This window comes from Mesocricetus auratus, unplaced genomic scaffold, assembly GCF_017639785.1.
Source record: "Mesocricetus auratus isolate SY011 unplaced genomic scaffold, BCM_Maur_2.0 Super-Scaffold_4256, whole genome shotgun sequence".
Lineage (NCBI taxonomy): Eukaryota > Metazoa > Chordata > Mammalia > Rodentia > Cricetidae > Mesocricetus > Mesocricetus auratus.
Window position 1 is genome coordinate 100,350,721 of NW_024429182.1, and position 24,731 is coordinate 100,375,451.

At 51.3% G+C, this 24,731-nt stretch overlaps 1 protein-coding gene across 1 annotated transcript in view; it reads left to right on the forward strand.

Moving 5' to 3' along the window:
- Positions 1 to 24,731, forward strand: part of Myo7a (myosin VIIA) — a 64,956-nt gene that overhangs the window by 35,558 nt on the left and 4,667 nt on the right. Inside the window, exons 23-42 of the mRNA XM_040731806.1 lie at positions 114 to 317; positions 535 to 711; positions 1,131 to 1,220; positions 2,131 to 2,258; positions 3,520 to 3,646; positions 4,320 to 4,439; positions 4,787 to 4,960; positions 5,654 to 5,881; positions 7,053 to 7,223; positions 9,368 to 9,485; positions 10,146 to 10,272; positions 10,858 to 11,027; positions 11,757 to 11,947; positions 12,448 to 12,572; positions 12,898 to 13,055; positions 13,891 to 14,044; positions 22,205 to 22,360; positions 22,834 to 22,939; positions 23,620 to 23,733; positions 24,548 to 24,635. Of these exons, the coding sequence (XP_040587740.1) occupies positions 114 to 317; positions 535 to 711; positions 1,131 to 1,220; positions 2,131 to 2,258; positions 3,520 to 3,646; positions 4,320 to 4,439; positions 4,787 to 4,960; positions 5,654 to 5,881; positions 7,053 to 7,223; positions 9,368 to 9,485; positions 10,146 to 10,272; positions 10,858 to 11,027; positions 11,757 to 11,947; positions 12,448 to 12,572; positions 12,898 to 13,055; positions 13,891 to 14,044; positions 22,205 to 22,360; positions 22,834 to 22,939; positions 23,620 to 23,733; positions 24,548 to 24,635 (2,926 nt within the window). The remainder of the gene's footprint in view (positions 1 to 113; positions 318 to 534; positions 712 to 1,130; positions 1,221 to 2,130; positions 2,259 to 3,519; positions 3,647 to 4,319; positions 4,440 to 4,786; positions 4,961 to 5,653; positions 5,882 to 7,052; positions 7,224 to 9,367; positions 9,486 to 10,145; positions 10,273 to 10,857; positions 11,028 to 11,756; positions 11,948 to 12,447; positions 12,573 to 12,897; positions 13,056 to 13,890; positions 14,045 to 22,204; positions 22,361 to 22,833; positions 22,940 to 23,619; positions 23,734 to 24,547; positions 24,636 to 24,731) is intronic.

A 24,731-nucleotide genomic window follows, 5' to 3' on the forward strand; every position in this document is an offset into this window, starting at 1 on the left:
TTTCCTGGGGTGTCTAATGCTGGTCTGCAGAGGAGTAGGGACAGCAGCCTGGCAGCCTCTGCTCGCCCTGTGGGCTGGAGGGCCCAGCCTAACAGCTGGGATACAACCCCCAGGACCTGGAGCGAGGGCGGAGGGAGATGGTGGAAGAGGATGTGGACGCAGCCCTGCCCCTGCCTGACGAGGATGAGGAGGACCTTTCTGAGTACAAATTCGCCAAATTTGCCGCCACCTACTTCCAGGGCACAACTACACACTCCTATACCCGGAGGCCCCTTAAGCAGCCACTGCTCTACCATGATGATGAGGGTGACCAGCTGGTGAGGCCGCCTACGCTTGGGTCATTGCTCACGTTGCCGGGTTGGGGTGGTGGATGTTACCCTTGGTGGTGGCCCAGCATCCAGCCTAGGGTCCGTCCACACTGCAGGTGGCTGTCTGTGTCTCCAGCTTCCTCCCCAAGCCCCCCAGGCCCTTTCTATGGCTTGAGCCAGGGCCTCTGCCTTCCCTGGCTTTCTTACATGTGTACTCCATCTCCAGGCGGCGCTGGCGGTCTGGATCACCATCCTCCGGTTCATGGGGGACCTCCCAGAGCCCAAATACCACACAGCGATGAGTGATGGCAGCGAGAAGATCCCCGTGATGACTAAGATCTATGAGACCTTGGGCAAGAAGACGTATAAGAGGGAGCTGCAGGCCCTGCAGGGTGAGGGCGAGGTGAGGCCAAGGTCCCCCGGTTGACAACTGTCTTGGGATGGTAGGGATGATGTCAGCATGCAGCAGAATCAGAGAAGGCATCCTATATGATCTAACTGTTTCTGCCTCATCCCTGCTCCAGTCCCTGGCCCTCTTATCTATTCTTGGGAATAATTTGCTCATTATCATTGAGGGGCTGTATTGCAGAGTGGTCAGGTTTTGCTATGCTAGTTACAACTCATTGGGAAGCTCACACAGTGCCCAAATCTCAGTGGGGGTGAGGGTACAGAGTGGCCTCATGGCCTGCGCCTGGTGAACATTTGTGTGGAAATCACACTCGTGCACATGCATGTGCATGCATGCATGCGTGCACACACGCACACACACATACATCCCATAACCCCATTGTCCAAAGGTCACACTTGCTTTCTGTTACACAGGCCCAGCTCCCTGAGGGGCAGAAGAAGAGCAGTATGAGACACAAGTTGGTGCACTTGACCCTGAAGAAGAAGTCCAAACTCACAGGAGAGGTAAGAACAGACCACAGGGCCTAGTGGCCCTTCGGGAGTTCCTTAGGTAGCCAGCCAGACTGCAGCATAACTGGGCTGGGGGCCCTGGGAGTGGGAGGAGCAGTAGAGTGGGCAGTGTCTCCCTCTTCTGCGCATTGGAGCAGTCATCGGACAGAAATGATGGAAATGCTTGGGGCGGGGTCTTCCCAAGGCAGGAAGAGAACGAGATGCCAAACACACGCATGAACAGGAGGCCACTTCTTGCTAGCGCATGTACCATGCATTTCATCCCAGGACCTCTCAGCCTGTGGTAGTCTTCTCAGCATTGGTACTGCCATCCATCAGTCCATCCCACACCTTCTGGGCTACCAAGGCCTTGTACCCAGAACTGTCTAGCCTGGGGAGTGGGTGGCTGGGACAAACAGACATGGGCTCAATAGATGTGAGGACCTTGGTTCTCTCTGTCTCTGATGGAGGTTCTCCCACTGCATCTGAGTGCAATGCGGGGCTGCTTCTGTGGCTGTGTGAGGCCAGGAGAGACGCACAGCTACTGACCGTCAGATCTGAGGCTGGCCGTGCAGGCCCACGGGCCTTGGTAACCAGGTGGTTGTAAACCAGGATGTTCTTTGGTGCCATGGTTGTGAGATGGTGGTCCCACTCAGAGTCAGGGATGGGACATATTCCGGTGGAAAGGGTTTCCCTGGGGTGGGAATTGAGGTTCAGGTACAAGGAGGCCACAGAGGAGAATTTACCCTTGAAGCAGGTGGCATTAGCCTGGTGCACCCCGCATGTGGCCTGGTTCTCAGTCTTTAGGGATGGAGTAAGGACAAGTCAGTGGTCATCCTCGCATCCACTTGCTCCCTGTGGGGTGCCTGGCAGGGGCAGCACCCCAGCCTCACCTGTCCTGCTCAAGCCTGTCTCTGTGGCCTAGGTAACCAAGAGGCTGCACGACGGGGAATCCACAGTGCAGGGCAATAGTATGCTGGAGGATCGGCCCACTTCAAATCTGGAGAAGCTGCACTTCATCATCGGCAATGGCATCCTTCGGCCTGCGCTGCGGTCAGTGCTCGAGGGGCAACGGGCTGCTGTGGCCAGGCACCTCTAGGCAGGGCCTGGGGGTGGGGGGTGGGGTCTCAATGCTAGTGGCTCCATCGCTTTAGCCTCAGATTAAGCAAAAAGGCCTGTTTAGCGCTGTTGCTGGTTAGCCATGTGACCCTAACGTGTCTCTGCCATCTTTCTATGCCTTGTCTGTGGGATAAGAATAGTGCCCACCTTTGAGGCTTGAGGGAAAGCAGAACTGTGAGACAGTGAACGGAATTGCATTCCGTAATTAGTAGCTATGGTTATCATGGCCCCACCTGAGCTTTCTGCTTTAACCCCATTGCTGCTGGCTCGCCTTCAGTGCAGCTGGCCCAGAGCAAGGTCACGGTTACTGTGGGAAGCGTGTCTCCTGTCTGCTGGTTGAGTGGGGTCAGGCTAGAGACTCCAGCACAGGGTTCCCACTGGTCTGTGACAAGATGAGACCTCGAGGAGCCATGCCAGTTTCACATACAGGCCTGATTGTTGATCCAAGGGCTGCCTGCCTGCTTTGGGCATTTAAAATGGCCCTTGTTTTAGGAAATGATTTGGGTCATGGACAGAATGTGTGTACATGCATGTGTTATTTTGTCATGATAAAAAGAAGCTACTGAATTTGACAATCCTGCCTCCTACCTGGCACTGCCCTCATAGAAGAGGAGCAGTGAATGCCCCTGGTGGTTACCACATCACCGTGTGTGTGTGCATGTGTGTGCATGCGCGTGTGTGTGTGAATCTGTGTATGTGTGTCCTGGGTGAGCCCTTTTGGAGCTCCCTGTTCCCAGGACAGAGGCAATGATGCAAAGAGCATATGCTTTCAGCTCAGTACAAACGTGATCCATGCCACACTAGTATTCACCTGCTGGGGAGATTGTCCAGGGCGTCAGAATCTGCCCATGGCCCTGAGACACCTCCAAGTGCCTTGCTTGTTTCTGCTGTGTCCGTCTGTGGGGTTCACTGCTCAGGCTATCTCAGTGACTGGGGACAAAGCAGGACCAGGACGGTACTTGTTATTTGTGGACACATTAGGGGCTGTGACCCTCGAACCTGTATTAGGATACAGGTCACTTTGTGGAGCTTTTGCTAGGTCTGGGCCATGCCTCATTCCCGATCTAAAGAGTCTGTGTTCAGGCTCCTCACCTGGCCCATCGCTGTCTCCTGGCAAGCCCTGGGCTGGCTGGTCAGAACAGCTGTGCTGTGGAGGGTTGACTGGTTGTCACTCTGAGGCACTGTCCCCACCCAGGGATGAGATTTACTGCCAGATCAGCAAGCAGCTCACGCACAACCCATCCAAGAGCAGCTATGCCCGTGGCTGGATCCTCGTGTCTCTCTGTGTGGGCTGCTTCGCCCCCTCCGAGAAGTTTGTTAAGGTGAGGGGGTGGCCTGGGGTGGGGAAGGTAAAAAGCCACTCTGCTGGGACAGAGCACGTTTGCGACATGTGCTGTCTAGTGCCCTACAGATATTCCTCACGTGGGATTGTACGCTCCTCTAGTTCTGGAATCCCATGTCCCTCAGAATAGGAAACCCCCATTGTGGGAACAGAGCCCCTCCCAGGTCCTTGAAGGTCTCACACCCCCTCCCCAGCCCCTTCCTCCCAGTCCCCCTTTGCCAGGCAGCCGGCACTTGGCTCTGTCAGTTCTACTCTGTAGAGGTCAAGTGTGACAGGGATGTGTCCTGAGTACCCTGAGTACGTATCTTGGGACAGGCACTTCAATATCACTCAGTGCCAGGCTCTGGCTGCTAGCTGGGTGTCATGAGGGTGGAGGGAGGGAGGGGAGAGCGAATGGGGCCCTGGAGGAGGTCAGCAGCTGCTATACATGGTGCAGAGATAGAATGAGGGGGTGGGCAGGAGGGAAGGTCGGCCATATAGCCTTGCCACCAAGTTGCAGGGCATGAACTTGATTCCGGGGGGACAGGAGCAGGCCTAGAAAGAGGGCTCTAGGTGGCCCTGCTGGAGCAGCCAGCCCCAGGTGTGCCTGGATGGACTGCAGGCTGCTGCAGCTGCTAGGGTAGAGACTGCCTCACTGAGCCCCCTGTCTGCAGTACCTACGGAACTTCATCCACGGGGGCCCGCCTGGCTATGCCCCATACTGTGAGGAGCGCCTGAGGAGGACCTTCGTCAATGGAACTCGGACACAGCCACCCAGCTGGCTGGAGCTGCAGGTTGGCAAGCATGTGGCATGCACATGGCCAGGTGTTCTCTGGTGCCCCAGAAGAACCCGTCAGGGCTCCTTGAGTTCTGGAATCCCAGGCTCCCCAGAATATGAAAGCGCCAAAGTGTGCCATTGATTCTCTGCCTGTCTTGTGCCCATGGAACTTAATCAAGGTCATGCTCCTGCAGTTCCCTCCTCCTTGCCTTGGGTCCTTGGCTCAAGACACCCAAATGTCCCCTCAGGGTGGATACCTGTGACAGATCCAGGTGTTGTCCCAGTGAGATGCTGGGGGTGTAGGGGTCAGCTCCAACCAGAGCATAGAGTAAAGAGACCACAAATCCTCTTGGTCATTCTCAGGCCACTAAGTCCAAGAAGCCCATCATGTTGCCTGTGACCTTCATGGACGGGACCACTAAGACTCTGCTAACTGACTCAGCAACCACAGCCAAGGAGCTGTGCAATGCTCTGGCTGACAAGATCTCACTCAAGGACCGCTTTGGGTTCTCCCTCTACATCGCCCTGTTTGATAAGGTATGGTGGACCAAGCCCAGCTCAGTACAGTGCTGCCACCTGCTGGCTCAAGTGTTCTCACACGGTTCACTTAAGCCACGGGGCAACTGGCCTTGACAGATTTATGGGAATGGTGTAAAGCTCTTGGGCATCTGGGTACCCTGCAGTCAGAAGTCCAGAGCTCACTCCAGGGGGAGGTACCTTCTCTTGCTGCTGAAAAAAATGAGAAAGACAGGTCTCCAATGGGTTCCCAGGGTCGCATCCACTACTGTGATGTGTAAGAGGTCCTTTCTTTCCACATTTCCCAGCTGTGTGAGTTCCTCTGGCTCAGGTGCAGTCTTTTCTGCTGAGCTAGGCAGGTTCCTCTGCCACCGGGCAGATCCGGGGACAGGACCTTGTGCTGGGACATAGCTTGCCTGGATTTTTCACTCACCAGTCGGCTCCTCCAGTGATGGTTTGCTTAACAGCATCCCTTGCTCTGAGGGACCAAAAGGACTCCCACACGCACATGCTTCATATTGAGCCTTGACAGGCAGTCACTGTGCACGCCACGTGCCAGCCGAGACCTTGTGCCTGGGACCAGCCTCCCAGGGTCTCTGGGCCTCAGGCTGCCTGCACTCATGCAGTTGACACGGAGGATGGTCCTCTGAAGTCTTTCTCGGGTCCTGTGTCTTCCCTGCCCTCCCACTGTGCTCTTCTCTCCTCTGCTCACAGGTGTCCTCCCTGGGCAGCGGCAGTGACCATGTCATGGATGCCATCTCCCAGTGTGAGCAGTACGCCAAGGAGCAGGGAGCACAGGAGCGCAACGCCCCGTGGAGGCTGTTCTTTAGAAAAGAGGTCTTCACACCCTGGCACAACCCCTCAGAGGACAATGTGGCCACCAACCTCATCTACCAGCAGGTGGTGCGTGGAGTCAAGTTTGGGGAGTACAGGTGTGAGAAGGTGAGTGGGGTGCATGAGCCATCGGAATCTATGGCCACCTATGTGCTGTCCCGTGGGCTCAGAGCTGCTATCTATTGGCACTGAGAATGGCCCGATGGCAACTGGACATTTTCGGGTTCCTTTTGGATCCAGTGCTACTTAACCTCACATGAGCTTTGTGGAGTGGGTGCTTAGCAAGCTTCCCTGATTCCCCAGTGGAAGGGGTCCATGCACTCTGCAGTGTATGTCATGTACGTGTGCTCGCTGATGGACATACTAGCTGTATGGTCCTTAGTCTAGGAGCTGCTCTGAAGGAGAAGATTCAGTTGTGTAGACCTGTGTTTGCAGGTGTGTATACGTTTATTTCTTTCTTGGGACAGAATTGGGGGTCTTGGTTTTGAAGATAATGGTGGCACTGCCAGTACCTGTGGCTCTGTTGGTGGCAGAGGGCTCATTGTGGTGATGCTGACAGGCTTGATGCTGTTGATGGCGTTTATTGGTGTTAGCAAAGGTGGCATTGGTGATAATGGTAATCGTGGTGGTGGTGTACACACTGACAAGTTAACATTCGGGGTATTTTAAAATCACCATGCTGACTACTAAATTTTGCACCCATTGGGAAATAGAATTTGCCTTCAAGGTCCCTGAGAGCCTCCTCTATCACCCCTGCTCCTATATAGAAACCCCAGGAGCCCCAGGGAAGTACTACCCTGGCTTCTGGCACCTGCCTAGGCAGATTCCCTCCCTGCTCTCTGAAGCAGGACCATGCTGTTGCCATGTTGAATCTCCCCAGGGAGGTAGTGACAGTGATGTAGATAGTGACAGTGGTGTGCTCCCTATCAGACCATCTCCAGTGTCCTGCTCTCCAAGACAGGTGTTTCTTTTCTTGTAGACTTCAGCCCAAGTGGCTTTCACGTGGGGCTGAGCTGTAGTGTCCGACCATCACCAATATGCCGTCTGCTCTCTTTTGCTCAGTTTCTGTGCCCCTGGACGGAAGCCAGCTCTGTGCTGGTGCCAAGGGAACCAGGATGAGGCAGGAGTATGGTTGTGGGCTTAGATATCTCATAGTTGCCCTGTGTAGAGAAGAATGTGAGTGAGACAGGGAGAACACAGGGTCCTGGGGTCAGGGTTCCCAAGCTGGAGGGGGCCTGGAAGGGCACCCCCAGGGATCTGACCGAGGCTCCCTCCTCAGGAGGATGACCTGGCTGAGCTGGCCTCCCAGCAGTACTTTGTGGACTATGGTTCTGAGATGATTCTGGAACGTCTGCTGAGCCTCGTACCCACTTACATCCCTGACCGCGAGATCACGCCCCTGAAGACTCTTGAGAAGTGGGCACAGCTGGCCATTGCTGCCCACAAGAAGGTAGGAGGGGGGAGGGGCTCGAAGGAGGAGCAGCACTGAGCATCCGAGGCATCACAGTTGGCATCTGATGTCTTCTGCCTTGGAGATTGCTAGGGGCCAGGGCCTCTTGTCTTCACCCCCACCCCCAAGACACCACCATAGACATCATTCATCATTCCAATGGACCTTCTGTCACTTCCTCTGGGCTGGGCATCTGGGACACAGAAGGCTCAAAGCTGCTCCTGTGGCCTCTTGAGGGATCCTCGGGGTCATGGATTCTGAGGGTGACCTCTCCAGTTGCTTACAATGCTATGTTTTCTGAGTGACAATGCAGTACTGATAATGGGGGTTGTCTAGGAACTGTAACCTCCTTTTCTCTAAAAACTACAGCACCCTCCTGCTCGGGAACTCTGGGAACAGACTCCTGTCACACTCCTTGTTGGAAGTCCAAAGCCATGACCTAACATGGGACGTTCCTGCTGGAGTTAAGGGGGTTGCATAAGTAGAGCAGAAGCAATAGCTGAGGATGGGCTGTGGTGAGGTATCCAAGCACCTCTCTCCTCCAAGGTCATGCCATGTCAGAGCAGACTAGGCCTAGCCTGAGTTACTGGAGGGCCCCATGGATGCAGTCTCTCATGCCCTACAAATGAGCCTCTCGCTCACTCCGGTGTCCTGTGGTACCCACCCTCTCACTTTCTCTGGTCAGCTCCCTGTTGGCCCACCTGGTCCTGAACGACCCTACAAGGGTTTCCTCCAAGCCTGGCCCCCCTCCTCTAGAGTGTCTCCTGCGTCCGTCCATCTCCCAAGAGAAAAATCTTGTCTCCTTGGCCATCTCTTCTTGCTCCCCGTTGGCCTCTGGCAGGTCACTGGAGCCTGTCCACTTTGCCTCCAATATCAGCTCCCAGCTCTCTGCCTCCCCAGCTGCCCCAGGATTTATTTCCAGCAAGGCGTGTGTGTGTGTGTGTGTGTGTGTGTGTGTGTGTGTGTGTGTGTGTGTGTGTCTGCTTTGGGTGGCATGGTGCTTTTCATTTTATTTTGTAGTCAGGCCTTAGGGACACAGTCATGAGTGGGACAGACATGCCCTCTGGCATCCGCAGCTGAGCTCTCTTTCCCTGGAGCGCAGCACCTCTGAGTGTGTGTCCCAGAGCCCCGGGCTCATCTGCCCTAGACGGAAGTGAATATGAATGCCTTCCAGGAGGAGGGGAGAAAGCCACGCTGGGCTTGGGAACCTGAGACCTTTCCACGTTGGTTCTGGAGCCTGGGGCTGAGGTCTGGGTTCTCCCGAGGTCCCCTCCTTGCTATCCTCCTCAGTGCTCACTTGTGTCCTGATTACCTCTATTGACCTTATCTGCAAATGTGCATCCCGGGATGTGAAGACTCCAAGGATTTAGCCGGGGGGGGTAACCCTCAAATATGCAGAGAAGTTGCAAGTTGAGGGCCCCTGGCTGCCATGCTCATTTCCCGGGGACTCGCTGGTGGCTCCCACCTTCTGCTGTGTGGCTTCCTTTCCACACACAGACACTTTGAGATTAAGTGGGTTGCATCAAACTCTCAGCTGATACTTAGCGTCCCTGGCCTGGGAACACATTGGCCCTCTCTGTGGGTGGCAATGAACTCTATGTGATTGGCATGAGCATTTTTTTCTGGGGGTGGGTCTGTGTATTGTTAAGGCCATGTGTTCATTTTGATCCCTCCACACTACTCCAGGACCATGGAGCTCTCCCCGGGAAGCAGAATGCTGATGCCTTGCCCCAGGCCCGTCCTCTAACTCGCTGACCATGCTCACTCCTCAACCTGCCTATCCACCTTGTAGAAGCCCACTCTTGGGACCTGGCTTTCTGTGCCAGATGCCACGTCCTTCCTCTGCTGTCATGCCTTCCACACAGCATGTGCCTCCCACTTGGCCCCGGCCTCCCAGGGGCTCACCAGAGCCATTGGTTAGGCCACTGCTTTGGGAACGCCTGAGGCAGCAGCCTTGCTTTCCCCTTTTGCCTGGGACCTGCCCAGAAACAGGTTTGCCAGAGCTCAGATGCTGGCTGGACAGGAGGAAGCAGTGCAGCGGGGATGCCTGCGGGCCGACAGGAGCAGAAGCCCCTAACATGATTAGCTAGTTTCTAGAGTCTTCCAGTTGCCCTCTGATCTTTATCCCACTCTGTCCTCTGCAGGGAATTTATGCCCAGAGGAGAACTGATGCCCAGAAAGTCAAAGAAGATGTGGTCAATTATGCCCGCTTCAAGTGGCCCTTGCTCTTCTCCAGGTTTTATGAAGCCTACAAATTCTCAGGTATCTGCCCATCTCTCGCCCGGGAGAGGGGCAGATACCATGCAGAGGAAGGGTGGTTATCGTTCTGTAGGTTCATGGTTTTCTCAGGTCCTACTGCTAGGTGCTATGGGCAGGGCATGCAGTCAGTGATGACTTGTAGATGGAGCTCAAGGCCCGCTGGGTTGAAGGCCCTCCTATATGCATAGAAGAGGTAGGCAGGTGATAGATGGCCTGTTCTGTTGGGCTATTTCCAACAGAGGGTGGGTGGTTGTGGCTGAGGGGAAGTGACTGGCTAGTCCAGCCCACGTGTCTGTCCACCTGCTTGCCTCTGTGGTCACCGAGCCCTCAGCTGATTCTGGGCTTCCCAGAATTGCCAGGTGTCAGAGCCACAGACAACCTGGCATTCAGTTGTCTGACCTCTCCCCGTGTCTCACTTCGTTGCAGGACAGGGACCAGAGGTAGGAAGGGGACGGAGGCTGTTTCTCGAGCCAGCATTTTCTTTGCCCCTCTTCTTGGCTTGTACCTTATGAGGGAGCCATGCTTGGCCTCACTCTCCCTACTCACAAGCCAGGAATCAGCACCCTCCTGCCAAAGACACCTCCTTGTAGTTACGAGGATTAGGGGGGAACTGGGCCCAAGATCAGCGAGGCCCCCCTTTCAGAGCCTCTGTCACTGTCCCAGGTCCTCCCCTCCCCAAGAGTGACGTCATTGTGGCTGTCAACTGGACGGGTGTCTACTTCGTGGACGAGCAGGAGCAGGTGCTTCTGGAGCTGTCCTTCCCGGAGATCATGGCTGTGTCCAGCAGTAGGTGGGGATGGCCGCCAGGGCACAGACAGAGGGATGGGAGAGAGGGCACAGCACCTGGGTCTGGGAACACAGTCAGTGTTATCAGTGGGGAGCTCTTTGTCAGCTGAGAAGCACCCAGAGCATGGTGGGATCCTGGAATAGCCACACTCCATGGTGCAGCGTAGCCCAGAGCATCTGTCTGGGGCCATTGGGAAGGCATCTCAGATATGCTGAGGACGGGTGGACTTCCTGGTGGGGGAGGCGTCTAGGCTCAACCTTGAAGGGTGAATAAGGACATAGACGGGCAATGAGCAGTACACTGTGTCAGGGTGGGCCACTTCCGGACCAGACCTGGCTGAAGTCATGGCTTTGTCTGCCTCAGAGGGTGACATGTCTGAGATGATCCTTCTCTCCCAGTGGGCCAGACCTTGCCCGGTGAGGGTGCTATCGGATGTCTGGGCCACTCTGACAGGCTGGCCTTGGTCCCCTTCAGGGAGTGCCGCATCTTGCTCTCACTGGGCTGCTCTGACCTGGGCTGTGCTACTTGTCACTCAGGCTGGGCAGGGCTGACCCCGGCTGGACCCTGTTCTTCGTGTTGGTCCTGTAGGGGAGCAAAACTGATGGCCCCCAGCTTTACACTGGCCACCATCAAAGGGGATGAGTACACCTTCACATCTAGCAACGCCGAGGACATCCGTGACCTGGTGGTCACCTTTCTCGAGGGACTACGGAAGAGGTCTAAATATGTGGTGGCACTACAGGACAACCCCAACCCTGGTGAGTGACCACCGCCATGGTGCTCAGAGGGGGTAGGCGGGCTGTACGACTGCCTGGCCCTCACCATACAGCGGGTGGCCGGTGCCTTTTTGTCATCTTTTCTACACACCAGGCCCCGGGCAGAACTGCCTTTCCCCAAAGTCCACGGAACACTTCCCCTCCCCTCCTTCTGGGACTTTAACTCACCACCCACCAACTGATCCGGGTTAGACGGGGACCCCCGTACCTGACAATGCAACAGCACCCCGACTGAGCAATATAGAACCTAGACTCTGTGGGGGAGGGACATGGGAAATGGTGGCCCTGCGACAACTTAGTGACAGTGGAAGCCCAGAGGCCGTGGGGACTTGGAGGTCAGACTCTCCGTGCTGCCTGGTCCAGGGAGGGGGCTTAAGTGAGCAGGCGTCTGAAGCAGAGGGCAGAGGAGACCCGTGTGCAGAGGCGGGAGAAAGCCCGTGTATCCAAAACTGCAATTGACTGGCTTGATTAAAAGGGGCGGGGGAGGAAGGAAGGCCAGGAGTGAGGAGGAAGGAGATGGGCTTTGAGAAGGAGGGTGACACACTCTGGTGACTAAATCTGGGTGTGGGGTTTGCCCAAAGAACACTCAGAATGGCAGAAGGGATAGAGTCTCGGCTCTTCCTTGAGGAGTGAACGGTTATAGATCACCAACCCCAATGAAGCCCAGCCCTGTTTTCTGCCCCATGTGGACCTGCTTGCCCCTTTTTTAAGCTGGTGAGGAGTCGGGCTTCCTCAGCTTTGCCAAGGGAGACCTCATCATTCTTGACCATGACACTGGAGAGCAGGTCATGAACTCGGGCTGGGCCAATGGCATCAACGAGAGGACCAAGCAACGCGGGGACTTCCCCACTGACTGTGTCTACGTCATGCCCACTGTCACCCTGCCGCCACGGGATATTGTGGTATGTGACCTGCACTGGGAGTCTTCCCTGGACCCTCTCTTACTCTCCTTCTCACAGCTAGCAATTAGAATGAAGGATTATAAGACACAAATGATATACATCTTCTGCGTAAGACCACCCTGGGGTCTTAGGGGACTTAATGTATGGGTATCTACCAAACTTTTATCAGTTGAGGAGGGGCCTAGAGTTAGGGGTGGGGGATCATTGTCACAATGCCTGAAGGGAAATGGGGCCACAGCTGGGCGAGGGTCTTTTTTATAGACCATAGCTCAAGGATTCAGCACAGCTCTATAGGCAACTCCTGTGCAAGTTTCACAAGACTGGGCTCTTCCGAGTCCAGCATTGGGCGCAAGAACTGTAGGCATGGGAAGAAAAGGCTTAGTGTCTACCCCCATGGAGACCAAGCCTCTCTGCCCCATTCTGGAAGGCTCCAGCTTTTCCATATGCCAGTGGCCCTAGCTGAACAGCTGACATGGACTCCCTGTCTCTTGCCTCCCTAGGCCCTGGTCACCATGACCCCAGACCAGAGGCAGGATGTTGTCCGGCTCTTGCAGCTGCGCGCAGCAGAGCCAGAGGTGTGCACCAAGCCCTACACACTGGAGGAGTTCTCCTATGATTACTTCAGGTGATGTTGGGTGGCAGGACAAGAACAGCCCGCTTTGAATGCCCCCACTCGTGTGCAGGGGCAGCACAGACAGTTTCTGTTATCCAGAATGCGCCCCCTGTGTGGTCTCTTTTCATCCTCCCCTCCTCTGGGTGGTACCTGTGCCCTGGAGCAGGGGCTGGCCAGGGAGATGGATGGGGTGGCTTGGGGTGCTCGGCTCTGGCTGAGGGTGTCTGGGGGCGGTGCAGAGGCTCCCAAAGCACATCAGGAGGAGCGAGTGGGGGAGGGGCTCTCACCAACCAGCTTCCTGTGGTGGGGTGCTGCTAACCATCTCTGCACCTGACAGGCCCCCACCCAAGCACACGTTGAGCCGCGTCATGGTGTCCAAGGTCCGCGGTAAGGACCGGCTGTGGAGCCACACACGAGAGCCACTCAAGCAGGCGCTGCTCAAGAAGATCCTGGGCAGTGAGGAACTCTCTCAGGAAGCCTGCATGGCCTTCATAGATATCCACTGCCACGAGGGCTAGGGGGCTGCAGGGGGCAGGTAAGGCAAAGCACAGCAAGACTTTTCTCCACAGAGCTGGCTGGGTTCTGGGGACAGATGGAAGAGCCTGAGTACATGGCACCTCACAGTAAGCAAGGGACAGCTCGTCCACCACCTCCTCTGACCTTGTCATTCTATTGATATATAAGCATTTTGTACTGGACTGGGCCAGGCACAGAGCCAGCCCCTGGCCTCATAAGGATGCCACGCTGGCCAGAATCAATGGTCATGGTGCTGGCCCAACCTAGAGGGAGGGCTTTTCTGAGTCAGGGAGGGTGGCATACACAAAGAACCCGAGGCAAATCAGCAGGGCTATTTCAAAGGCACAAAATAATCTGGAGGGCAGATGTATGCCGAAGAAAGGTTCCCAGGCCCCGTTCAAAAGCTAGGGCTGCTAGAGATTTAACTGCGTAACACCGTGCTTGCCTAGCAGGCCAAGGCTCCAGCAACACACACACACACACACACACACACACGCGCGCACACGCACACGCGCACGCACTCACACATGTATACATGCACTTGGATACAGCACCAGATTAGTCTGTGTCCCATGAACAGGGGAGATGCTGGGCACGGGAGGCACAATTGGATTGGTAACTGGACAATGTTTTCTGGCTGCTTTGAACACTTGGGATGTAGTGTCAGGGCTTGAGGAAGGGTGGCCATGATGGGAAGAGAGATGATGAGCAGGCCACACCTACTCTGTAACTCAGGGTAGAGAGAGTCTGGTCCCCTACTTTGTAGGCCAATGTGTCCCCTTCATCCACAAGACCTTCCTTAACGACCTCCCACCTATACTCAAGTACATGGGTGACTACCCATCCAAGAGGACACGCTCTGTCAATGAGCTCACTGACCAGATCTTTGAGGGAGCACTGAAGGCTGAACCCCTCAAAGATGAGGCCTATGTGCAGATCCTGAAGCAGCTGACAGACAACCACATCAGGTGAGCAGACACGGGCAGGGACCTCCTGATGCAGTTGAGGCTGCATCTGTAGTAGGCCATTCTCATCAGGGGAGGGGCTTGGACATGCCCCAAGGGAGGATCAGGGAGGAGGCTAGGTTTAAGGAAGATGATCCCAGTGTAAGTCTAGTGAGGTGCAAGTGATGTTCCTCCAGGGCATCCCTCTGACTCCTGGAAGTAGAGCCCAGCCTCACTCCAAAGCATCCCAGCAAGGAAACCCACATGGTCCTGGTCATGAGTCAGACCTGAGGGGGAGGGAGACTTGATGTTCAGGAGTAGTGAAAACCTGGCTGTCTGTGAGCCGATCAAGAAGGCTGGATGGGAGGGAAGAGTGCACATGCAGACACAGATGTGCACCTTGTCCCTTCCTGCTCAGGAGAGCAGCAAACACTGGAATGGGAAGAAGAGTGTGGGAAAAGGGAATCCTTGTAGTTGTGTATGAAGTTTCCTTGGCCAAGCTGCCACCACCATCCGTGCAACACATAGAGGATGAGGTGGTCTCCAGAGACAAGTCAAAGTGGACTTTTGCCCTTATGGACTATAGTAGGCAGCCCTCCTTTTCTGTTACCTTCATGTTCCACCAACAAATAGTCTTGGCCAGGGTCCATCACTCACAGGCGGGAGGTAAGGCTTTTCTCCAAGGGGTTAAAAAATCTCCTTAGTCTGTGCCCCAAAGCCCTGCTAGGGGCCATCAACTGCCTCTGGACCGCCCAGTCAGCCACCACAGGCATCAGGTCAAGTAGCTAAGAGAAGCAAAGTTTCTCCACCTCCCTCCTGCCCCCACACAGGCCACTAAAATGCTGTGCAAGGTGGCATCTGAAGAGGCCAGTGATGCAGGTGGGTAAAAGAATTTACCAAGACACTCTGGGATCTCCTGGCCTAAGGACTGTAGACAGGTCGACTGTTCCTCCTTCCCCCCCCACCCCATGCATGGGATCAAGCATCAGCATAAGTCCTAATCCAGCTCCCACCCATCGGGAGAGGGAGTGCCTCAAAACTGCCTGCACCCACCCTGAAACCCATCAGAGTATTGGACCTACTTGCACCCACCAGAAGACAACCTTGGACCCATACCCAACAGGAGAGGAAGAGACCCCACCTATACCCACTGGAAGAAGGCATGGGAAGACAACAATATAAGAGCATATTCAATAACAGAAAAACCAATATGATGCCACCAGAGTCTAGGGACTCTACACCAGCAAGACCTGAACATCCCAACACAGATGAAGCAGAAGAGAACAAACTTAAAAACAACTTCATGAAGATGATAGAGACCCTAAAAGAGGAAATGAGAAAATCCTTTAAAGAAATGGAAGAAAAGACAAACCAAAAATTGCAAGAAACAATTCAAACAGTGCAAGGTTTGAAAGCTTAAATAGAGACAATAAAAAAGAAACACAGTCTGGAGGAATGCTGGAATTAGAAAAGATGGGTAAACAATCAGGAACTACAGATGCAAGCATAACCAACAGAATACAAGAGATGGAAGAGAATCTCAAGTGTTGAAGGTACACTAGGGGAAACAGATTCATCAACCAAAAAAAAAATCTTAAGTCCAACAAAACCTAACACAAAATATCCAGTAAATATGGAACACCTTGAAAAGGCCAAACTTAAGAAAGATAGGTATAGAAGAAGGTGAAGAAACCCAACTCAAAGGTGCAGAAAACATATTCTACAAAATCATAGAAGAAAACTTTCCCAACCTAAAGAAAGACATGCCAATGAAAGCACAAGAAGTCTACAGAACACCAAATAGATTGGACCACAAAAAAAGTCCTCTTGGCACTTAATAATTAAAACACCAAACATACAGAATAAAGAAAGAATATTAAGAGCAGCAAAGGAAAAAGGCCAAGTAACATATAAAGGCAAATCTATCAGAATCACACTTGACTTCTGCATGAAAACTCTGAAAGCCAGAAGGTCCTGGATAGATAGTCTACCAACATGAATTCCAGCCCAGACTACTATACCAAGCAAAGCTTTCAATCACTATAGACGGAGAAAACAAGATATTCCACGATAAGACCAGATTTAAACAATACATATCCACTAATCCATCCCTACAGAAAGTACCAGAAGGAAAACTCCAACCTAAGAAAGTTAACTACACTCAGAAAAACATAGGCAATAGATAATCCCACTTTACCAAAAGCCAAAAGAAAAAGCAGGGTAAATCTACAAGCAATACCACCAACACCAACAAATCAAAAACAAGAATTAACACGCAATGGTCCTTAATTTCCCTCAATATTAATGGTCTTAATTTGCCTATAAAAAGACACAGGCTAACAGAATGGATACAAAGACAGAATCCATCCTTCTGTTGCATACAAGAAACACACCTCAATTTCAAATACAGACATTATCTCAGAGTAAAGTGTTGGGATAAGATTTTCCAATCAAATGGACCCAAGAAACAAGCTGGTATAGCAATCCTAATATCCACCAAATTAGACTTCAAACTAAAATCAATCAAAAGAGATGAAGAAGGTCATTTCATATTCATCACAGGAAAAATCTACCAGGATGAATTCTCAGTTCTGAACATCTATGCCCCAAATAAAAAGGCATGCACATTCATAAAAGAAACATTACTAAAATTCAAATCACATATAAGACCTCACACAGTTATAGTAGGAGACTTCAACACCCCACTCTCATCACTAGACAGGACCACCAGACAGAAACTTAACAAAGAAACAAAGGAACTAACAGAAGTTATGACCCAATTGGGATTAACAGACATCTGTAGAACATTCTACCCAAACACAAAAGAATATATCTTCTTCTCAGCACCACATGAAACCTTCTCTAAAATCTACCACATACTAGGCAACATAGCAAACCTCAACGGATAAAAAAAAATGGAATAACCCCCTGTATCCTATCAGATCACCATGATTTAAAGTTAGAATTCAACAACAACACAAATTGCAGAAACCATACAAACTCATTGAAATTGAACAATGCACAATTGTACCATTCCTGGGTCAAGGAAGAAATAAAGAAATAAATTAAAGACTTCCTAGAATTCAATGAAAATGAAACAACATATCCAAACTTATGGAACACTTTGAAAGCAGTACTAAGGAGAAAGTTCATAGCACTAAGTGCTCACATGAAGAAACTGGAGAATAGTCACACTAGAGAATTAACAGCACAACTGAAAACTCTAGAACAAAAAGAAGCAAACTCACCCCAGAAGAGTAGATGCCAGGAAATAATCAAACTGAGGGCTGAAATAAAATCAAAACAAAGGAAACAATACAAAGAGTCAATGTAACGAAGAGTTGGTTCTTCAAGAAAATCAACAAACCTTTATCCAAACTAATCAAAAGGCAGAGAGAGAACGTGTAAATTAACAAAATCAGGAATGAAAAGGGGGACATGACAACAGATACTGAGGAAATCCAGGGAATCTTCAGGTCACTCTTTGAAAACATATACTCCACAAAATTCAAAAATTTAAAGGAGATGGACAATTTTCTAGATAGAAATCACTTACTAAAATTAAATCAAGAACAAATAAGCAATTTAAACAGACCCATAACCCCCAATGAAATAGAAGCAGTCATCAAAACTCTCCCAACCAAAAGAAGACCAAGCCCAGATAGCTTCAGTACAGAATTCTATCAGAAATTCAAAGAAGAGCTAACACCAACACTCCTCAAAGTGTTCCACACAATAGAAGCAGAAGGTTCACCACTAAACTCTTTTTACGAGGCTACAATTACCTTGGTACCCAAACCACACAAAGACACAATTAAGAAAGAGAACTACAGACCAATATCCCTCATGAACATTGATGCAAAAATACTCAATAAAATACTGACAAATTGAATCCAAGAACACATCAGAAAAATCATCCACCATAATGAAGTAGGCTTCATCCCAGGGATGCAGGGATGGTTCAACATACAAAAATCTATCAATGTAATCCACCATATAAACAAACTGCAAAAGGAAAACCACATGATCATCTTACTAGATGCTGAAAAAGCCTTTGACAAAAATCCAAAACCCCTTTATGATAAAGGTCCTGGAGAGATCAGGGATAACAGAAACGTACCTGAACATAATAAAAGCAATATACAGTAAACCAACATCCAACATCAAACTAAATGGACAGAAACTCAACACAACTCCTCTAAAATCAGGAACAAGACAAGGCTGTCCACTCTCTCCATATGTCTTCAATATAGTACTTGAAGTTCTAGTTAGAGCAATAAGACAACAAAAGGAGATCAAGGGGATACAAATTAGAAAGGAAGAAGTCAAACTTTCACTATTTGCAGATGATATGACAGTTTACACAAGTGACTCAAAAAACTCTACCCAGGAACTCCTACAGCTGGTAAACACCTTCAGCAAAGTGGCAGGATTCAAGATTAACTCAAATCAGTAGCCCAACTATATACAGATGATAAATGGACTGAGGAAGAAATCAGAGAAACATTGCCCTTTACAATAGCCACAAACAACATAAAATATCTTGGGGTAACGCTAACCAAACAAGTGAAAGACATGTATAGCAAGAACTTTGAGTCTTTAGAGAAGGAAATTAAAGAAGACACCAGAAAATGGAAAGATATCCCATGATCCTGGATAGGTAGGATCAACATAGTAAAAATGGCAATCTTGACAAAAGCAATCTACAGATTCAACACAATCCCCATCAAAATACCGGCACAGTTCTTCACAGACCTTGAAAGAACAATAATCAACTTTATATGGAAAATTAAAAGACACAGGATAGCCAAAACAACCCTGTACAATAAAGGAACTTCTGAAGGCATCACCATCCCTGACTTCAAGTTCTATTATAGAGTTATAGTCCTGAAAGCAGCTTGGTATTGGCACAAAAATAGACAGGTAGACCAATGGAATCTAGTTGAAAACCCTGATATTAACCCACACACGTACAAACACTTGATTTTTGACAAAGAGCCGGGTGTTGGTGGTGCATGCTCTCAGGAGGCAGAGGCAGGCAGATCTCTGTGAGTTAGAGGTCAGCCTGGCCTACAGAGTGAGTTCCAGGACAGCCTCCAAAACAATACAGGGAAACCCTGTCTCAGAAAAAAAAAGATTTTTGACAAAGAAGCTAAAATTATACAATGGACAAAAAAAGAAAGCATTTTCAACAAATGGTGCTTAGATGGTGGCATGTAGAAGACTGTAGATAGCTCCATATCTATCGCCATGCAAAAAACTTAGGTCCAAATGGAACAAAGACCTCAACATAAATCCAGCCACACTGAACCACCTAGAAGAGAAAGTGGTGGTACCCTTGAACGAATTGGTATAGGAGACCGCTTCCTGAACATAACACCAGTAGCACAGACACTGAGGACAACAATTAATAAATGGGACCTCCTGAAACTGAGTAGCATCTGTAAGGCAAAGGACATAGTCAACAAGACAAAAAGGCAGCCCAAGAATGGGAAAAGATATTCACTAACCCCATACCTGACAGAGGACTGATCTCCAAAATTTACCAAGAACTCAAGAAGCAAGTCTCCACAGAACTAAATAGAGAATTCTCATTAGAGGAGTCTAAAATGGCTGAGAGGCACTTAAGAAAATGCTCAATATCCCTAGCCATCAGGGAAATGCAAATCAAAACAACTCTGAGATACCATCTTACTCCTGTCAGAATGACTAAAATCAAAAACACCAATGACAGTTTATGCTGGAGAGGATATAGAGAAAGGGCAACACTCCTCCATTGCTGGTGGGAGTGCCAACTCAGTAAAGCCACTTTGGAAATCCTGAGATTCCTCAGGAAAATGGGAATCAGTCTACCACAAGACCCAGCAATTCCACTTTTAGGCATATGCTCAAAAGATGCATATTCATACAACAAGGACGTCTGTTCCACTGTATTCAGAGCAGCATTATTTGTAATAGCCAGAACCTGGAAGCAACCTAGATGCTCCTCAACTGAAGAGTGGATAGAGAAAATGTGGTACATTTACACAATGGAGTACTATTCAGCAGAAAAAAAAAACAATGGAATCTTGAAATTTGCAGGCAAATGGATGACACTAGAAGAAATCATCTTGAGTGAGGTAACCCAATCACAAAAAGACAAACATGGTATGTACTCACTCATATATGGATATTAGACATGGAGCAGGGGATTGCCAGCCTACAATCCCACTGCCAGAGAGTCTGGGAAACTGGGAGGACCCTAAGAGAGATGTGCATGGTACCCTAGAGAAGGGTAATGGGATAGGATCTCCTGAGTAGATTGGGAGCAAGTGGGAAGAGGAGAGGGATCAGGGAGAAAGAGAGAGGGAGAAGAGGAGGGGGGAGGAGGTCATGGGGGAGCAGGAAGGTTGAGCTGGGGAAAGAATAGAGAACGGGATGAGAGATATCATAATAGAAGGAGTCATTATAGGTTTGAGGAGAGATCTGACACTAGTGAGATTTCCAGAGATCTACAAGGATGACACCAACTGGCAATCTAAGCAATAGTGGAGAGACTACCTTAAATGACCTTCCCCAATAATGAGATTGAAGACTACCTCATATGCCATCCTAGAGGCTTCATCCATTGGCTGATGGAAGCAGAGGCAGACACCCACAACTAAACACTAAACTGAACTCTTGGAACCAAGTTGCAGAGAGGGAGATGTGAAGAGCAAAGGGGTTAAGATGGGGCTGGTGAAACCCACAGAAACAGCTGATCTGAACAAGGGGGAGCTCATGGACCCCAGGCTGATGGCTCAGAGGCCAGCATTGGACTTATCCAGACTCCCTGAATGTGGGTGTCAGTAAGGAGGCCTCGACAATCTATGGGGCCTCAGGTAGTAGATCAGTATTTATCCCTGGCATACAAATGGACTTTGGGAGCCCATTCCACATGGAGGGATGCTCTCTCAGCCTAGACACATCAGGGAGAGCCTAGGCCCTGCCCTGGATAATTTGACAGACTTTGGAGATCCCCCATGGAGGGCCTCACCCTCCCTGGGGAGCGGAGTGGACATTGGGTGAGGGCTTAGGGAGGTTGGGGGGACGGGGAGGAGTATTGTAAAAAAAAAAATACAAATGGAAAAAAAAAGAAAATTTCTCTTTGATAAAAAAAAAAAAGAATTTACCAAGACGGTGACTGAGCTCCCAAAGAACTCCCATGCAGGAGAGAGAGTAGTGAAAAGGAAAGCCACAGCCTTACTCTATGAGTCATCTGTGTCTGGCTCACTTTGGATCGTCAGCTGGGCATCTTGTCATTTTGCTGGGGGCTGAGCTCTTTCTTTTTGGGACTCACCATCTGTAGAACACGCCATGTGTCACTGGGGGTCTCTCTCTAGATGGCCCGGCCTTCGTGATTTGCCATCCATGTAAGATGTCATGCGTCACCGAGGGTCCATCTCTAAATGGTCTTGTCTGTGTATTAAAGCGTAGACTCCTCTGCAGTGGGGCCAGGACAGAGAGACTGCAGCTGAGGCTTGGTGTGATCCACTTTCTCATGAGATACTAGCCTTGCTCCTCCAGGAGGCAGCAGAGACCTTGATCTAAGCCCAGCCTGCCCTGAGGTAGTGACAGCCTAGTTCTGGGACTAGAATAGCCCAGCATAACCATCTATATTAGAGTGGTGCACATTCTCCCCTCTTTGCATTCTGCAGATTTTTCAAGGTCTACCCTGGAAGCAAACTCATCAGATCTCACACTGCCAGGCCTTCCCCTGGGCAGGGTCACCTTTCATCTCTGTGTGTCAGAATTTGTCTTGCTCTTCAAAGCCTACATTAATATCACCTTGTACAGGGCCCACAAGCCTCCTTGCTCCATCATGTCCAGCGAACCAAGGGCTGCCTATGTGTATAGGGAGTCTGGCTCAACAGTATAGATGAGCTTAGGAGCTCAGCTAATGTATGCACTTCCATGCCCCTGGGGATGTGTGGCTTTGAGGGTGAAATCTCAGCTGACCCATGCAGGGTGCAGAGCAACTTTGGGCTTTTGTTGCTGTTTCCCGTGGACTAATGACTGTCTGTATGGCCTGGTATGGGCTCATGGCCACACTGAGCAGCACTGTTTGGTTCTGGCTGTCATGGGTATATGTCATCTGGTCCTCGGACAGAAGGTCTAACTCCGGGGTGCACAGGTTCCTGACTCCCTCTGGTCCTCCTCCCACAGGTACAGCGAAGAGCGGGGCTGGGAGCTACTATGGCTGTGCACAGGCCTCTTCCCACCCAGCAACATCCTCCTACCCCACGTGCAGCGTTTCCTGCAGTCCCGGAAGCACTGTCCTCTCGCCATCGACTGCCTGCAGAGGCTACAGAAAGCACTGAGGTACCCCGGAGCCTCAGGGGCAGGGACAAGCACCAGGGGGGAGGGGCAAGCACAGGGGGGCATCTGGCCACACCCAGCTGTAGGACAAACCCTTGGTGGTGAGAACAGGAGCCCACGGTGTCGAGCCTATCCCTGAGTTCCTCAGCTCCACAGGTGCAAACGCTGCCCGTGCAGCCACAGCTGGGGAGCCTGGCTGCTCCTTGAGGGACTTCCTTCTGGAAGACTGGGAAGGTGGCCCCTAGGCCCCACTGCAGACTCAGCCGCGTTCACTCACACCCTTTGTTCTCACTCCCTCCTCTCCCTCCAGTCACCATTCCACTTACTGGGATGGGAACTCAGGGCTCTGGGAGGCCACACAGCTGAGCCCCTGTTGGGCATGAAGATGGGGGTCAGGCTGGGGTCAGTCTCCTGTTTTCTCTGCTCCCCAGCCTGGTGGACATATGCTTCCTGTCCCCTCTCCCTCTGTGTTTCAGAAATGGGTCCCGGAAGTACCCTCCACACCTGGTGGAGGTAGAGGCCATCCAACACAAGACTACCCAGATTTTCCACAAGGTCTACTTCCCCGATGACACGGATGAGGTGAGGGTCCCCGCCCCCCACCCTCTGCACATGGGTCTGACACCCGAACAGGGTCAAGCTCCCTCAGCCTGCATCTCTAACACCACCCGGCACCCGGACACCTCATTCTCTCGGCCTTGGGTAGAGCCAGGACTTGGTCAAAGACTACAGACAGACACCCCTCTGTCCCTGCAGCCAGGCTTTCTGTGACATCTTAACTTGGAGCCTGGAGACTGAGAGATGCCACAGTAGGATTCTGTGGCAAACTGAGAAATTTCCCAGAATCCTCCCCACCTATGTACTATCCCATCTCTCCTCTCTCTCTCAAGTTCCACCCCTTCTCACATCTGCCGACAGTCTGGGCTGCTTTTCCCTGTTCACTTTCTTGTTAGCTTTTCTTTTTCAAGGCCCCATTCCCCTACACACACACACACACAACACACAACACACATACACACAACACACACACACACACACACACACACACACACTGCCTGTGAGTTCCTGCTGGGAGGGCCAGAGACAATGAGATCTGGGAAGACCCAGGTGGGAGAGGTTTGTGCTTTCTTCAAATGCTACAGCTCTGGATCCTCCAGGACAACCCATAGATAGAGCAGGGATCTTGAAAGGGAGGAACTTGGATAGGAGGAGAACAGAGGTGGGGGAAGTGCCCTCGGAAGTCAAGTGAGTGCTACCCTTAGGCTTTTGAAGTGGAATCCAGCACCAAGGCCAAGGACTTCTGCCAGAACATCGCCAGCCGGCTGCTCCTCAAGTCTTCGGAGGGATTCAGTCTTTTTGTCAAAATCGCAGACAAGGTGGGTCTGCCCAACTCTTAGAGACTTGCTGGGACGCTGCAGGGGTGGAGAAGAGGAGGGAGGCACCTGCATGGAGAATCTGACTTGCATGGCAAGAAGGCTCCCCTTACAAGGCACAGCTGCCACTAAAGCTGTCCTCTGAGGCTGCACACGGCTGCCAAATTCTTCTGAGAGTCACATGCCCAGGTACCCTGTGCTCTGAACTCACAGGCCTTGTTGACTTTGCCCCTTCAGCAAATTCGCCCTTGAAATAACCTTCAGAGTGTAAAATGTTTATTGCTGCTTCATCAGAGAGGTTAGGTAATGTGTCCATGGTCACACAGCAGGAACCCAGATGCTCTCTCTAAAATCAGCTGTGATGCCTCCTGGAAGGAAGGCTTCCCAAAGCATCCTGGAGGGGAGAACTGGATGTTCTCTTCTACTGATCCGTGACAGCTCTGTGTACATTCTGTCTCACTTTGTGACTGTCGCTGTGTCAAACATGGGGACCCAAAGACAATGTCCTGGGTCCAGAGTGTCTGCATCGCAGCCCGTGGGAGGAGCTGGACAGTGAGGCTGAGACTAGATCTTGTTCTTGGCTGAGTTGCCTTGGGCCTGTGCGGTTTTTGGTGTGCCAGGCACGGGGTGGGATGATGCGATTCCAGGCAGGAGACCCGTGTTCTGGGAATGCCGACAAGGAGCAAGCAGTGTGGGTGGGACTGACACACAGAACCCCTCTGGCTGGAAGTGGAGTCTTTCCAAGAAGAGGCTGACAGGAATGTCAGTGGGCAAATCAGAACTAAAGCAAACGGGTTGCGATGGCTTCATCCCGTAGGTCATCAGCGTCCCTGAGAATGACTTCTTCTTTGACTTTGTTCGACACCTGACGGACTGGATAAAGAAAGCGCGACCCATTAAGGATGGTAAGGGGCTGGGCTCTGGCATGCTAGAGGCATGGAGACCAGGACACGCTGGCTCTGGGCCAGGCTGCAAAGCCCACTGTCTAGCCACGTAAGGGG